This window comes from Haplochromis burtoni, unplaced genomic scaffold, assembly GCF_018398535.1.
Source record: "Haplochromis burtoni strain Fernald_Lab_line unplaced genomic scaffold, NCSU_Asbu1 Contig_300, whole genome shotgun sequence".
NCBI lineage: Eukaryota > Metazoa > Chordata > Actinopteri > Cichliformes > Cichlidae > Haplochromis > Haplochromis burtoni.
Window position 1 is genome coordinate 369,016 of NW_024582661.1, and position 14,486 is coordinate 383,501.

The 14,486-nt window shown below is 41.1% G+C and overlaps 1 protein-coding gene across 1 annotated transcript; it reads left to right on the top strand.

The window, feature by feature from the left end:
- The first annotated feature begins 4,316 nt into the window (after positions 1-4,316).
- Positions 4,317-13,365, top strand: LOC102311118 (transmembrane protein 88). Its single transcript, XM_005941472.3, has 3 exons — positions 4,317-4,596; positions 5,796-6,090; positions 11,872-13,365. The coding sequence occupies exons 2-3, from the start codon at positions 5,797-5,799 to the stop codon at positions 12,097-12,099; spliced, it is 522 nt and encodes a 173-aa protein (XP_005941534.1). The 5' UTR covers positions 4,317-4,596; position 5,796; the 3' UTR covers positions 12,100-13,365.
- Positions 13,366-14,486: the final 1,121 nt, after the last annotated feature.

Consider the following 14,486-nt stretch of genomic DNA (forward strand, 5'->3'; position numbering starts at 1 on the left):
AGTCATGTTATCAGACGGTGTGTATGAACTCGTCCAAACACAAAAGCCTGTGCACTCTTTTGTTTGTTGATTAGCACATTCATGTGTGTGTTTGTGCATCCAAACATGACTATAGTCTGTTAATAAGCTGCAGTCTTTTAATCTGCTTCAAATGCATTAAAGTCAGTTGAGATAACTCTCTTTAGTTGTCGTGTTTATCTGAAAGCTTTCCTGCTGCTCTGTCACTTTTGTTTTTTATTTTTTCAATGTCACAAGAAATAAAACTGAAAGCGCTTTGTTTGTGTTGGCTCAAAGACCCACTTTCAGCTTCCTGTCAGGGACTACAAAGATGAAGCTGTGACTCTATTATGTGGTTGTTGTGTGACTCTTGGCCATGGCCACATGGTCTTGTTTTATCGTGACCAACAAAAATGTAGCCATGTCAGACTTTTAATCGATGCTGGTGCCACTTACTGGAGCGAAGAAGAGCTGCAGGATGAGACCCTCCTGCTTGTTGGCCTAAATCTGATCTCAGTGCCACAAAGGAACTTTTCCCTGCACATTTACTCAATTATCTACGTTATTTATGGTGCTGCATTTAAGGGATGTGGTCATGTTTTTCCAGTCATCTTTAAAAAAATTCTGATATGTCAGTTTTACGTTTATGGAGTTTTCATTGAAGTTATTTGGCAATGAAAGATCATTTTTTGAGGGTTCTTTATTCAATACCACTTTATAATTCTGATCCACTACATTTATTTCAGAATTTTAGTTTCTAAAAAAAATACGATTTTGTATTCAGAACAGATCAAAAACTTCAGATTAGTTGTTAAATATAGTTGTGCTCCGACGTTTATATACACTCATCATGGGCGTTAATGTCATGGTAATTCTGGGCATTCTTTGAACTGCTGTTTCTCCAGGGTGGAACGATTGTGCAGCACACATCCTTCGTGACTTAAAAAAAAGAACTGGGGGCACAAGTTTTAATTTTCTATAATCCGCACAGTGTCAAAATTATACATGCATCCCCACTAATATTTGGTTTTTAGTTGGGACACATTTGATAGCCATTAACAAGAATCGGCAGACTTCATTTAAACTCACTGGTTTTTGAAGATCTAAGAATTAGATTTGTAGCTTTACAAAAGTTGGGAAGGTCTCTTTATGGTCAGACTAGAGAAAGTTGAGCTATTTATACAGATAGATATGATGGGAGGAATAAAGATGAGGCATTCAAACGTAATAACACTGTACCAGCTATCAAGCATGGTGGTGGTAGCATCATGCTCTGGGGCTGTTTTGGTGCCAGTGATATTGGTACATTGCACAAACCTGTGCTCAACTTGTATTTTTTAAGCCATTAAAGATACATGTTGTACAAATATATACACATTTATCTATATATTAGTAGTCCTATGTGTATATATGTGTAGATTAGTAGGCAGCATTAATTAAATATCCCAATTTTATTATGACAGAAGAAAATACAAACTCCACACAGATTCAAGCCCAGGACCCATTTCCTGTCAGAGCACTGCACTAACCACTGAGCACCATTCTGCACTTGTATAGTTTTTCTTCAGTAACATTTTATACAGGATTTTACATGTAATAGAGTACACAGTGTGCTTGCACGGCTTCTTAAATAAAGGCTTTGACTATCTATTTCATCACTGCTATCAGCGAAATGATCCCTTTCTCTGTGACTGCAAAGTAAGGAATGGGGTAGAAAAACCACAATCCCCATTCTGGCCAGGTAATGCAGAGTACGTATCTGACACAAAGACTTTCAGTACAAATTCTGTCTGTGAGTAACTTGCTAAAATGCAGTGATGTGGTGCAGTTAGTTTGAAGAAAATGCTGATGTTGTTTAATATATACACAAGAAACATGCAGGTCTGTTCTGCGCTTTGTTCAGATAGTTCACAGGTGCTCCAGCAGATGTCAGCAGATGTCACAGGTAGAATCCAGAGAGGCGACATTTATCGTGCATTTTACTTACAAAATCTTCCTCCACACCATCTGCAGCGTCTCTCCACTGCTTCATCAATCAATCTTTCATCTCCATTTCTATGTCCAGGCAATGTCTTTTCTCAGCTCAGTTTCATATCCTCCTATCTTTTTCGCTTGTTCGGTGTAATTAAATTTGAGCAGCGAAAGGTTGACTGTCTGTCTGTGCTGGAAAACAAATCGATCATCTTCTTATCTGCAGCCACACAGCTGACAATGTTCTGAGGACTGCAGAGGGAGAAACTCGCAGGGATATTTGTGGACGTATCACAGCCTTCTTTCCCCCCATTCAGCTTTAAATGTGTTCTGTTTTCAAGCTCATATACAAAGCAAAGGCAAACACCTCTCTTATGTAATAAGCTCTTAACTGTTCTTTTATTGTATGCATTTTCTGATCTTGTTTAGCTGCACTGGATGACTGGAGCTTCTTTTTTTTTGCCTGTAGAGGATGTGTAGGCGTGTCCTCTGGTTGTTTTCAGTTCTATGAATTTAAGCTCACCCTAATCTGATTTTCCTGAGATTTTATCTGATTATCTGACAAGACTGGCTTACATTCACTTCTATAAACTACAGCAAAGGTCACTTGATTGGACAGACACCAAGATAAACAGGTCTGGGCTGTGAGTAGCCAATGATGTAGTACAACTGTTTAAAAACTGATAAAAATACATGGTGCTACCACTGTCCACTCTCTTTATTAGATATTAGCTATCATTTACAAATGTAATAATGAAGAACATAAACAACACAAAGACTTTATTTAAAGATGTAGATGATTTGTTTGAAAGAAACAACTCTGACTTCTGACACTGACCACACCCTGGAGCACATTTCTGCATCACAGAGAGAAAAAAAAGTGGTCTGTGAGCATGAAAACTGACGTATCTGTGGTCTAAATATATCTTTTAATTATGCTGTTTTAAGCTTACAAATATAGTAAACACATATATTTGTGTAAACACTCAGACAATTTATTAGGTATAGCTTGCTAGTGCTGTGCTGACCTCTCTTTTGTCTTCAGAGCTGATTTAGTTCCTCATGGCACAGATTCATGCGTACAGGGAACTCAGTAACATGTTGACCAAACCAGGTCAACATGTTACTGAGTTTTGCGATATGGTGCATTATCCTGCTGGAAGCAGTGACCGGAAGATGGGTACACTGTGGTTATAAAAGTGTGAACATGGTCAGGAACAAAACTTAGGTAGGCTGTGTTAGTACTAAGGGACCCAAAGTGTGCCAAAAAATACCCACGAACATCATTATACCCCCGCCAGACTGAACAATGATAAAAGCCAGGAGGGATCCATGCTTTCATGCCATTAACTCTAAATCCTGACCCTAAAATCCGAGTGTTGCAGCAGAAATTGAGGCTCATCATATGATCACAGAATTTGGTGAGCCTGTGTGAATTGTAACCTCAGTCTTCTGCTGTTGTAGCCCATCAGCTTGAAGGTTTGACATGTTGTGCATTCAGACTTGCTCTTGTGCTCACCTTGGTTGTAATAAGCTGTTATTTGAATTACAGTCTCATCATTCTCTTCCAACCTCTGGCATCAACATGAGATTTTATGTGGGTGAAAATCTCATCTTTGTTATTTGTTATTTTGATGGTCAGCTTGGACCTCCGCAGGTCGTCTTAACCATGTAAACATGCCCAAATCCCTGAGTTGTTGCATTGTGATTGACTGATTGGATATTTGTGTAAATAGGCTGTTAAATACATTGTACCTCATGAAGTGTCCCGTCAGTGTATGTGTTCGCCATTTATGGAGGTTTTCTCATTTGTAACTAATGGCTTAAGTAACGGCTTTGTATGTGAGATATGCAATCTTTTCATAGTTTCTATCCTGAAAAATAAAAACTCAAGTAAAGTACATATATCTAAAAATTCTACTTGAGTACAGTAACAAAGTAGTACTCTGTTACTTCCCACCTCTGATCTTAAGGTAAACTCAAACTGTTCAGTATCTGCGCTTTGCCTGTTAGGAGTATTTCGAGATGTAAAGAAATGATCGCTCAGCCTTTGGTAAGTAAAGCTTATAAACATCAAACATCACTAAATGTTTTGGATCAAATTTTCTGCATCAACAGTGCATCGCTGAGACGAATGTAAATCACAAAGCAGATGAAAAGAGAACGATTTTCCACAAACTGGCAACTACGTATGAACAACTAATGTTTAAATAGTAGATGACGCTTTTAGGTGAAACTTTATAGAGAAAATGTAGCAACAGCGGTGACGTGCAACCATGACACCATCCTCCTCCTCCTCTGTGGCCCTCCCTGTTCACGTTACTTTGTCCCCCCCCACTATACAAACACTTAGGAAAAATAGTCCAAGCTGTCAAGCAACCGCGTGAGCGCGCACTTTAACATTGGAGAGAGCGCTCCGGAGTCGCTCGCTTCCGCGGTCGCACAGAGGATCCCGAGAGCGCAGCAGCATCACTTGAGTCCGACTCACAGGTGCTCCTCTGCCGCTGCTCTGCTCTTGAACTGGCACCTGCCGTTATATTTGCTCGGAAACTAAAAGTTCAGAGTCGATTGCTGGGAGAGAATTTTCTCAAACACACAGGGATTACCGCGGTTTACAGCTACATCAAGGTAAGAAAAAATAATTCTGCTTGTTTAGTGCGTGTGATTAGAAGAAAAACCAGTGTGAAGCTAAAATAAAAAATAAAAAATAAAAATGACTTTAGTGGAGTCAATAAAACTGACCTGGAGGGAGCAGAACATACCAGTGGCTGACAAATTAAAGGAAAACTGAAAGTCTTGGTAAGGTGTTGGGTCATGAGAACTGCTGCGGTGCACATTAGCATTGATTGGTAGAGGAAGCATGGACACCATATTAACCAAAACACCAAAAGATGTGTTTTGGATAATATGGTGTCCATGCTTCCTCTACCAACACTGGCTTACAAATCTGTCCAGAGTCACCCATATCGGTTCATTTGTATTGAGATGTGGTGACTGTAAGGTCACATGGGTCAAATCATTTTCTTACTCATCAAAACCGTCAGTGAGCCCTGGTGCCCTGTGGATGAGGGACATTTTCCTCCTGGAGGAGACCACTCCCATCAGGATTAAAGTGTGTAATCATTTAAACGTTGGTACAGAGGGATACAAGTAGACAAAAACAATTTGCATCCACAGCAAAACAGACTCTGTTTAAGGGTCTTTTATTTTCCTCTAATTTGCCACCTACATGGATGTCCATATGTGGTTTGTGCCTCTAGCTCAGCAGCAGGTCGTTTAAGCTTTAAGGATTTAGTCATTCAAGTAAAAAAAGAAATGTATTTCTTTTTGGCTTTAGTGACAAAGACGTGATCGAAGAGATCGACCAGACGAGTGACGGGAAGATACTGAAAAAGTGTGGATACAGTATGTGTGTGTAGGTGAAGTCAATATAGGCTTTAAGTTCCCATTTCCATGGTCTGATGGGTTATTGGCTGGTTGAATGGAAAAGGAAAAGGAGGCAATTCAGGGACAGAGCTCTGTTTGCATCTCAATTATTTAATTTAAGTTTCAAAATTCAGCAGGCATGCATATATAATTACAGCATCCAGCCTGGAGAGGATACTTTAGCTACGTATGGTTGTTTGAGTCAACATAATAGTGGTGATAAATAAAAAGAAATGGACTGGTTAAAACATGCAGATATTGTCCATGAATGTAAAATAGGCTCAGTTTAAATAGCCACAGTAATGATGTGCAAGATTTTTTTTAAAAAGGAGTCCTGCAGCACAGCGTCATTCTGTAGCTCGTAAAGTAAAACATTAACTCGATCAGACGCTGTCTCACAGGATGTGCGGTATGGACGTGGACCTGGACGACGGCGGTTCTGCCGAGGAGGAGAAAGAGGAAGATTTCTGGATCGGAGAGGGCGTGAAGATGCTTCCCCCGCCTGTGGCTCACAGCGGGGGCAGCGCTTGGGGCAGCCGTAGGGGAAGGTGTGGCTGCGTGGCCTGCGGGGCGGCTCTCATCCTCTGGAACCTGTGCGTGGTCTTAGCCAGCGCTCTGCTCCTAGCTGTGGTCTTCTCTGTGGTGCTCCTGCCTGCAGGGCTGCTGCTGTATGCTGGTTTCCTCTGCCACTCCAGGGTAAGATGTAAAAATCTGTAGCAGAGAGTGCCATTTATCACCACATGTTAGATTGCAAAGTCTTATCTGAGTTAGTCATGCCTGCGGATGAAATTTCAGAGAATACTTAGCAAAAGTTGATAGAGACACAGGGCCAAAGGGTTAAAACTATAACGTTGGACACAGGATGCTGTTTAGTGGTGTTGGGAATCACAATGGGCCCCATCGGGCAGCACTTTAACAATGCAAGATAATGGAAATTTAGATAGCCAAGTTATGCACTGATTTTTTTATTTTTACACCCCTTCAACACAGATTATGTCCCCCAACAGTCCTTTTATATTGTAAGAGTTTCCTCTCTCTCTCTATCTTGCCAAGTAGACTGAGGGAACCATCTGTCACACTGCAAACACACACACACATGCACACACACACTAAACAAACTGGAACAACTGCTTCTGTATAACTTGTACACTGTCCTGATTTACTGGACACAGACGCAGGCACAGTAAACAGTCTGCTTTCTGTAACTGTATGTTTGGAAGAGTTCATTCATTTTCAAGGGGACTTGTTATGCTCATTTCCAGCTCCATGTTTCTATTCTCAGGCTCTATCAGACCTTGCATAATCCTTGTTTATCTGGTACAGGACATTAGGGCAGTCCCTCAGTCTATCCTCTGTCTAAAACAAGCTGTTTTAGCTCAATTTCTCCATCCTCTAAGCTGACTTTCTTCTGACCGGTCTACCTCATGAACAAAAGGTCTGCACAGAGCTGGTAGCCTTAGATGACATCACACAGAGCCAAGAGTAGAAAAAAACCCAAGCTTCTGTTTCACAGGGATCAGTTGTTCATACGCTGACGTCTCTATTGGCCATGTTTAATCTGAGTGTCCACAGCACTAACGGTACATATATGACAGACAATAAGGAGAGCCGTTATTTTAACATGTTTATAATTTTGAAGAAACATGCTTACGTGCAGAGATGCAAATACAATATTTTCTGTAGCAAGTAGAATTTAGCAACTAAAGAGGTATTTCCCTTGAGAGACCTTTGAGTCAAAACAGACACCTGATAATTAATCTACAGTGGATTTATTAAGTCATGGCTCCAGATAAATGGTGACGTTGCTCCATTTCTATTAGCTGAATTGATAAGCTGCTGTTTATTAAGTGACAACATTAGTGTTGCGTTTGTTACTTACATTATATCGCCAAACGTATTCCCTCATCTGCCTTCACACGCGTATGAACTTGAATGACATCCAATTCTTAATCCATAAGGTTTAATTTGATGTTGTGCCTTTGCAACTCTAATAGCATCAAACTTTTCCCGGTATGCCTTCCACAGGTTTAGGAGTGTTCATGGGAATTTTTGATTTTTCTTCCAGAAGTACATTTGTGATGTCGGACACAGTTGTTGGAAGAGAAGGCCTGGCTCGCAGAGGTGTTCTGTCAGGCTGAGGTCAGGACTCTGTGCAGGCTAGTCAAGTTCTTCCACACTAAACTCGCTCATCCATGTCTTTCTGCACTGGTGCTCAGTCATGTTGGAACAGGAACTGGATATGAAATTGTACAAAATGTCTTGGATTGCTGAAGCTTTAACAGTTCCTGTTGCTGGAACTAAGGGGCCGACCCCAACTCCTAAAAAACAACCCCACACCATAATCCTTCCTCCACCAAACTTTACATTTGGCACAATACTCTCAGACAAGTACTGTTCCCCTTGGAACCAACAAACTCAGACTGACAGATGAAGAAATGTGATTTGTCACTCCAGAGGACACGTCTCCACTGCTCTAGAGTCCAGTGGAGGTGTGCTTTAAACCACTGCGTCTGATGCAGCTGCTCGGCCATGGAAACCCATTTAATGAAGTTCTCTACACACTTTTCTTGAGCTGATCTGAAGGCCACATGAAGTTTGTAGGTCTCGGCACACTATGCACCTCAGCATCCGCTGACCATGCTCTGTGATTTTACATGACCTACCACTTCATGGCTGAGTTGCCGTCATTCCCAATCGCTTCCACTTTGTTATAGAAACACTAACAGCTGACTATGGAGTATTTAGTAGTGTGGAAACTTTACAGATGGACTTGTTGCACAGGCGGCGTCTTATCACAGCACCACGCTGGAATTCACTGAGCTCCTGAGACCGACCCATTCTTTCACAAATGTTTGTGGAAGCGGACTGCATGCCTAGGCGCTTGATTTTACACACATGTGACCATGAAAGTGATTGTAACACCTAAATTTAATGATTTGGATGGATGAGTGAATACTTTTGGCAATATAGTGTATGACTGGTGCCTCCACGTTTATAACGCAGGCACAAGAGGCTAGTACTTATCTAAGTGTACAAATGTACTTGGTTAAAAATACATATTTTGTTTGTATTTATGAAGTGAAAAGAAGATAAAAACAGACCCTGCAAAACAAATGTTTCAGGCACACATTTACTTGTAAAGGCTTAGCGCTCCATTAGTGCTCAGGGCTTTAATTTACTTCCTGGCATTTGCAAAGCAGGTGAAGAATTACTAGGAGTTATCAGAGACTCCGACTCTTCAAACCCTGCAGTAACATCTGACAAGCGCTTCTGAAGTAAAACTGACAGAGGAGCTGGAAATGACTACTACAAAGCAGCATAGAAACTTCTTTGAAGGCAGGCACAGAAGTCATGCCAACACTTTGAAAAGCAAGAAATAGACGTCTGATGGACGAAAAGATAAACATGAGGGACTGACACAGGCTTCGTGGTGCACCTTTCCATTGGGGAGGGTTGATGCGCACGCAGGGTTAGCGTAGGAGAGTCAGCAGAAGAAAAATTGTAACCTGTAAATCACCTACAGAAACACAAACAAGTCTGAGTCATTTCAGAGTTAAAACTGAGGTTTTTAGGTTATGGAGAAAAAACAGGAGATGCAGCTTTTGGAGCATCTTGTTCAAACAGGCGAGTAAATATTCTGCTTCGAGGTTATGCTGCACCAACACAAACAAGCCTTTTTGAGAGAAATATCACAAAATTCATCCTGCAGCCAATCAAGGAAGAAAAACCTAAGTGCAAAGAGGGTTACTTCTCCGAAAGGATGATGATCCAAAATGGAACAATGCACGACTTCATGAAACATCAGCTAAAGTGTTGAGAGTGGCCCTGGACTTCCATGGACCTGACCATCGTTGAAAATCTCCGGCGAGATAAAAAGTGATCTGCAAGAGGAGTGGGTGAAAATCCCTGCACAGAGAGCCTCTGTTACCTGGCTGTAATATTTGGCACAGTCTATTATTTTGTCCTATTTCTTTTTAATTAAATAAAACAATTAAGCTAAAATAAGTGTTTGAATCTGTTGCTGCAGGGTTGTATGTACTTCTTTTCATTAAACAACCAACAAGATATTTGCCCAGGGCTGCCCAAATATTTGCATACAAGTCTAAGAGTCAGTTCACAAATCATTTGAGAGAAGGAATCTGCTCTGCCACTGAGTCTTCTTTAACTTCTCTGGAAGTTTAGGCAAGTAAGCCCATGCCATTTGTAAACAATAGGAGGATTATCTGTCATTTAGGTTGGCTCTGGAACCTGAAGAAGGCAAACAGTCAGCCTTCAGGCCAAGTCTTCTTGGCAGCATTTTCTACATGTGTACCTCACACCTTCCCCTCAGAGGTGTTCAGACATATTCTCTGGGTTTGCACAGCAAAACAAACACGGTAACTTGAGTTTGAATGTTGGAGTTTGTCAGCATTTCTGACAGGTGCGGCTCTTCTTGTGTGAGATACACGAAATGCAGTTAAATCAGTAAAGAGCAGTGGACCTGGGCATCGTACCAAGTCAGGCAGGAGAGAGCTACAGTTCGGTCCTTAGCTTACCCGATAGGTCATAAAATCAAAGCCCGGCTGAAGACCCTGGTTGTCTCAGTTAGGAGTGATTTGTGCACAGCCATGTAGGGCACTGCACATGAATTAAAAACATGCAACAAGGGGACACAGAACGAGAATATAATCACGATTAGGCCAGAGTGAATGTCAGAACAGGCCAAGCAATTACAGACAATGTCAGTCAGACTTCTTCCTTTTGTGGCAGCAGAGCACGAAGCGAGGGAAGACAAGACAGTCTGATTTGGTGCCAGCACCAGCTGTGCACAGACACACTGTCAGCACGACAAGGAAGGAAATGTACTCAGTGAAAGCATCACTTTACACTTCGCAGAGGGGTGTGTGCGCTTGCAGGTGTGTATTAAACACCGCTGTTGCTACGGTGCATTTAGAAAAAACAACTTTTAGCTTAGAATCAGAATCACTTGTGCAAAAGAAATAGAAACAATAGTAAAATGAGAGTGACTCTTTACATTTAATATGCCTTAACATGCGATTTAGTCATGAAAGTGTCTCCGCTTGCATTTTTCTAACAGATTTGTGTGAGACAAGTATGTGATGTACACTCACTGGACACTTTATTTCAGCTTGCTAATACTGGGTTGGACCCCCTATTGCCTGAATAATAATAATAATCGTTGATGATTGCTTCTTGGGGGTATCAATTCAACAAGGTGCTGGAAATGTTCCTCAGATATTTTGCTCCATGTCAACATGATAGCATCACACAGTTGCTGCAGAGTTGTTGGCTGTATAACCATGATGTTAATCTCCCCACCACATCACAGAGGTGCCCTGTGCTTCTTTGCAAAACCTCTCAAGCTCCAATCAGGCTGGATGGGTGTGAATTTCAGATCTCTTGACTAAAGTTCAGTTGAGTTCAAACCTAGGCTGTGGCTGAGCCACTCCTTTGTTATCTTGGCCGTGTGCTTAGGATCGTTGTCCTGTTGGAAGATACATTTTTGCCCCATCCAAGGTCCAGAGCTCTCTGAAGCAGGTTATCATTAAGGATGTTCATCTTTCCATCCACCCTGACTAGTTTCCCACTTCGTGTACTCACACTGTACTCTTCCCCACACCCATGCCTTGATACAATCTTGTTTATAGGCCTACAGACCATTCCTTGAACTTCATGCCTTGGTTGGTGCTCTGGCGCGCACTGTCAGCTATGGGACCTTATATAGGCAGGTGTGTGTCTTTCCAAATCATGTCCAATCACCTGACTTCACCTGTGAAAAGGCTGTGAATATTTATAAAAATGTACGTGTTATATTTTTATTTTTTCCTTGTAGTACATTTCCAAGAATTTTTCATTTTGTGTTTGTGTGTCAAAATGTGAGGTGAAAAATGAATTAAATCCATTTTGAAAAAGGCTGTAACACAACAAAAATGTGGAACACATGAAGTGCTGTATGTTTTAAGAAGAAAAACAGTGACATTTACTTTCTTTTCAAATTGAAAAACCATTTAGTAAAAAGTGGTCATCAGATGTGTCTGAATTGTAAGCTCTTGTAACAATGTCACTGCGTCCTCACACAGGTGTGAGTTTCAGCTGCTAACTTTGCTTTTTTAGCTTTGTCTCTCTGCTTTTTGCAAGCTTCTGACTTTTACTATCTGACCACCTGCTGTCCTCCCCCCTCCTCTCACTTGCAGGTGACTGACAGCTCCGAGGTTTACTGACAGCACTGAGCACACTCTTCTCTTGCAGAGAGAAAGAGCGAGGCAGGGAGAAACTCTGTCACGCCCCACTGCCCACACAGTCCCACTACTGCACCCTCAGCACACATCCAAACACGCCTCATATTTAATGAATACAAATCCTGCCTATTTGCTTTTTCACAGATGAGATGGAGCTCCTGCTGAAGCCAAAGTGCTCATCACATGTTTTGGAGCACCTCTGTCTCATCTACTCTCCCTCCTGTGTTTGTCCTTGCAGGTCCTTGATGCACCCTCTGCCATCTGCCATTATCTCGATGACAACAGCTGCTCTGCCCTCATCATCCTGGGCTTTGTGATGATGTCTCCGCTCGTGATCGTGGCGGCGGCAGTCTTCTGCGGGCTGCTCCGAAAGTTTCGACTCCTGCTTTTCATTCAGCCAATCAAGCGCGCCTGGTACAGAGGGAGGCTGCTGGACTGGGCGGGCAGCATCCACGCCTGGGTTTGATCACAACAGAGAAGGTGGTGCTGAGGGTCACAGTGATCGGAAAGATTGATTTGTGCAAGACGAACCTGAGGGTTACAGATGTTTTGCAAAAATAGAAACATCATTATAGTCGATAAGACAGTCATACAGCTAATACTTACTTTGTCAATGGTTGTAAAAATGTTTGACATTTTAGAAATATTCGAGTCCTCTTTTCTCCTGTTAGTTTTGGTGAGAAGATCAATATCACCCTCATGTCTGTGTGGTGATATTGAAGCTGCAATGACCAGATAATTAACTTAGAATGGGATGAAGACTGAAAACTTCGATTCAGGGTGAAACCCAAAACACATACATTAATATAAACCATCTAAAAAGATATTCCAGAGCTTTAGAGGTGACAGTAGGAAGATTAAATTAGCCTTTCCAGCTAGATGTTGCTGGGATTTGTGCTTATCAAACAGCCATCTGCCTTCAGCCTCCTCTTTGAGAGTGCAGTCACCTCTCACTGATCTCTCAGGCAGAATACAAAAGTGTAACTTCTAAAATGTCAAACTGTTCTTTCAAGACCAAGAACTGTGTTATTGTGTCACATATTTCTTTTTATTCATTTGGCTACTCGCGGCCCATTCTGGCTAATTTTGTGAATTGTTTTTTTGTTTTGTTTTTTTGAAAATGACCCTAGATGAGGGTTTGTTGGGTTTGTGTGGCTTTTACACAGAAACAGACCAGTTTTCTTAGATATGTAGTGCCATCTTACAAGAATCTTAAAGCAAAACACATTACGGCCTCATTATTGAAGTAAACCAGATGCATATTAGAACAGACGAGAAAAAAAAACATGCAAACTTCTTGGAAAGTGAAGGATACCTGCAGGGTATTCACGCAAACTTTAACAGCTCCTTGTTGGTTTATTTTGAGGACACATCAAACACCAGTTTAACTATGATTTTGTACAAAAACTCATATTGTTGTGATTTTGTATTGCCTGTTTGCGAACTACATGGATGTGTTTAAATGTGAGACCTTCTCAGAAGGTTGTATTTGTGGTTGCACTTGAGAACTCTCTAAATAAGAAAAACAGTTTTTCCAAGCATGCGATTAAAGCCCCGTCCACACAGGGAACAATTTGTTCGTTTCACTCCCGGCTTTGTCTCTGACAGTTGGTCACTAGCGGACATTCCAGGTTGCCTAGGTTACCCTCTAATGTACAGTGTTGTGCAAAAGTCTTGGCCCACCCTTCATTTCTTTATGTTTTGCTTCCAAAAAGCCAAACTTGATAGTAATTTTTAAAACATTTTCTTGAACATCAGTTTTGTTGTTGTTTTTTTGTTTTTTCCCCACTCATTTTCAGTTGAAGCTATAAAAATGCCAAAGATATCAAAGTTTGAAGGCATTTTTGCACCAATAAGGTAATACCCAAAGTGCTATTAGCTAAAGATTTGGCATATCTAGAAAAAAGGAAAACTGCAGCAAAGACCTGACACAGGACCTGAGTGATGCATCTATCCCTTCAGTTGATCCATCTACTGTTCATTCAAGATAATTCATTCAAATCATCAGTATATAGAGAGGAGGTCAGGAGAGATGAACAACAGTGATTGTTTGCAGCCATCTGCAAAACAGTGGAGGCTCTGTCATGGTTTGGGGATGCATTTCAGCAAGTGGTGTTGGAACCATCAGAAAAGCATCAGATTTTTCAGTGATCCCAAACACACCTCTAATTCAGTAAAAGCAAACCTGGCTAGAAAAGCACGCAATGAAACACACTGAAGCAGTGTGGGATCATCTTCACAGAGAACAGAAGGTAGCCAACATCCAAAGAAGAGCATTGAATGGCCTTTAAGAAGCCTGCAGAACTTTTCCTGAAGACTACTTAAAGAAATTACAAGAAAACAAGAAAGTTCAGTTCAAATAGAATTGTACAAGCTCCATACACTGCATTTCTATGTTTGCTTGCACATGTTTCGATAAATTATTGCACCCATTTGCAATTTTCTCAGCAAAATAAAAAGAAACAATGGGTGGCTTGAGACTTTTCCAAAGTTCTGTAGCTGATATCGTTGTCATGTGTCAATCAACGGCATTCCTGCCTTCTCATTTATAGGTGCTTCAATCGCTCACCTGCGATGGGGCTTTTAGGAGACCCTTAAAAACAAGGCGAATCTTGTGAAATGCATTATAACTAGAATTACTCTCTTGCGGTTTTTGCAGAATATGATGTTGTCATTATTTTGACGACATCTAATAGGATTTTTTCCTATTAGACATTTTGGTAAGTTATGGCCTAAAGTGTCACGAGGAACATCAAAGCTTTGATTATGAGGATCATCCTTGAGTCGAAGCGAGTTTTTGTGCCAAAAATATGAAGCAGTTCCTTCATGATGTTCACATGGAATCATAAACGC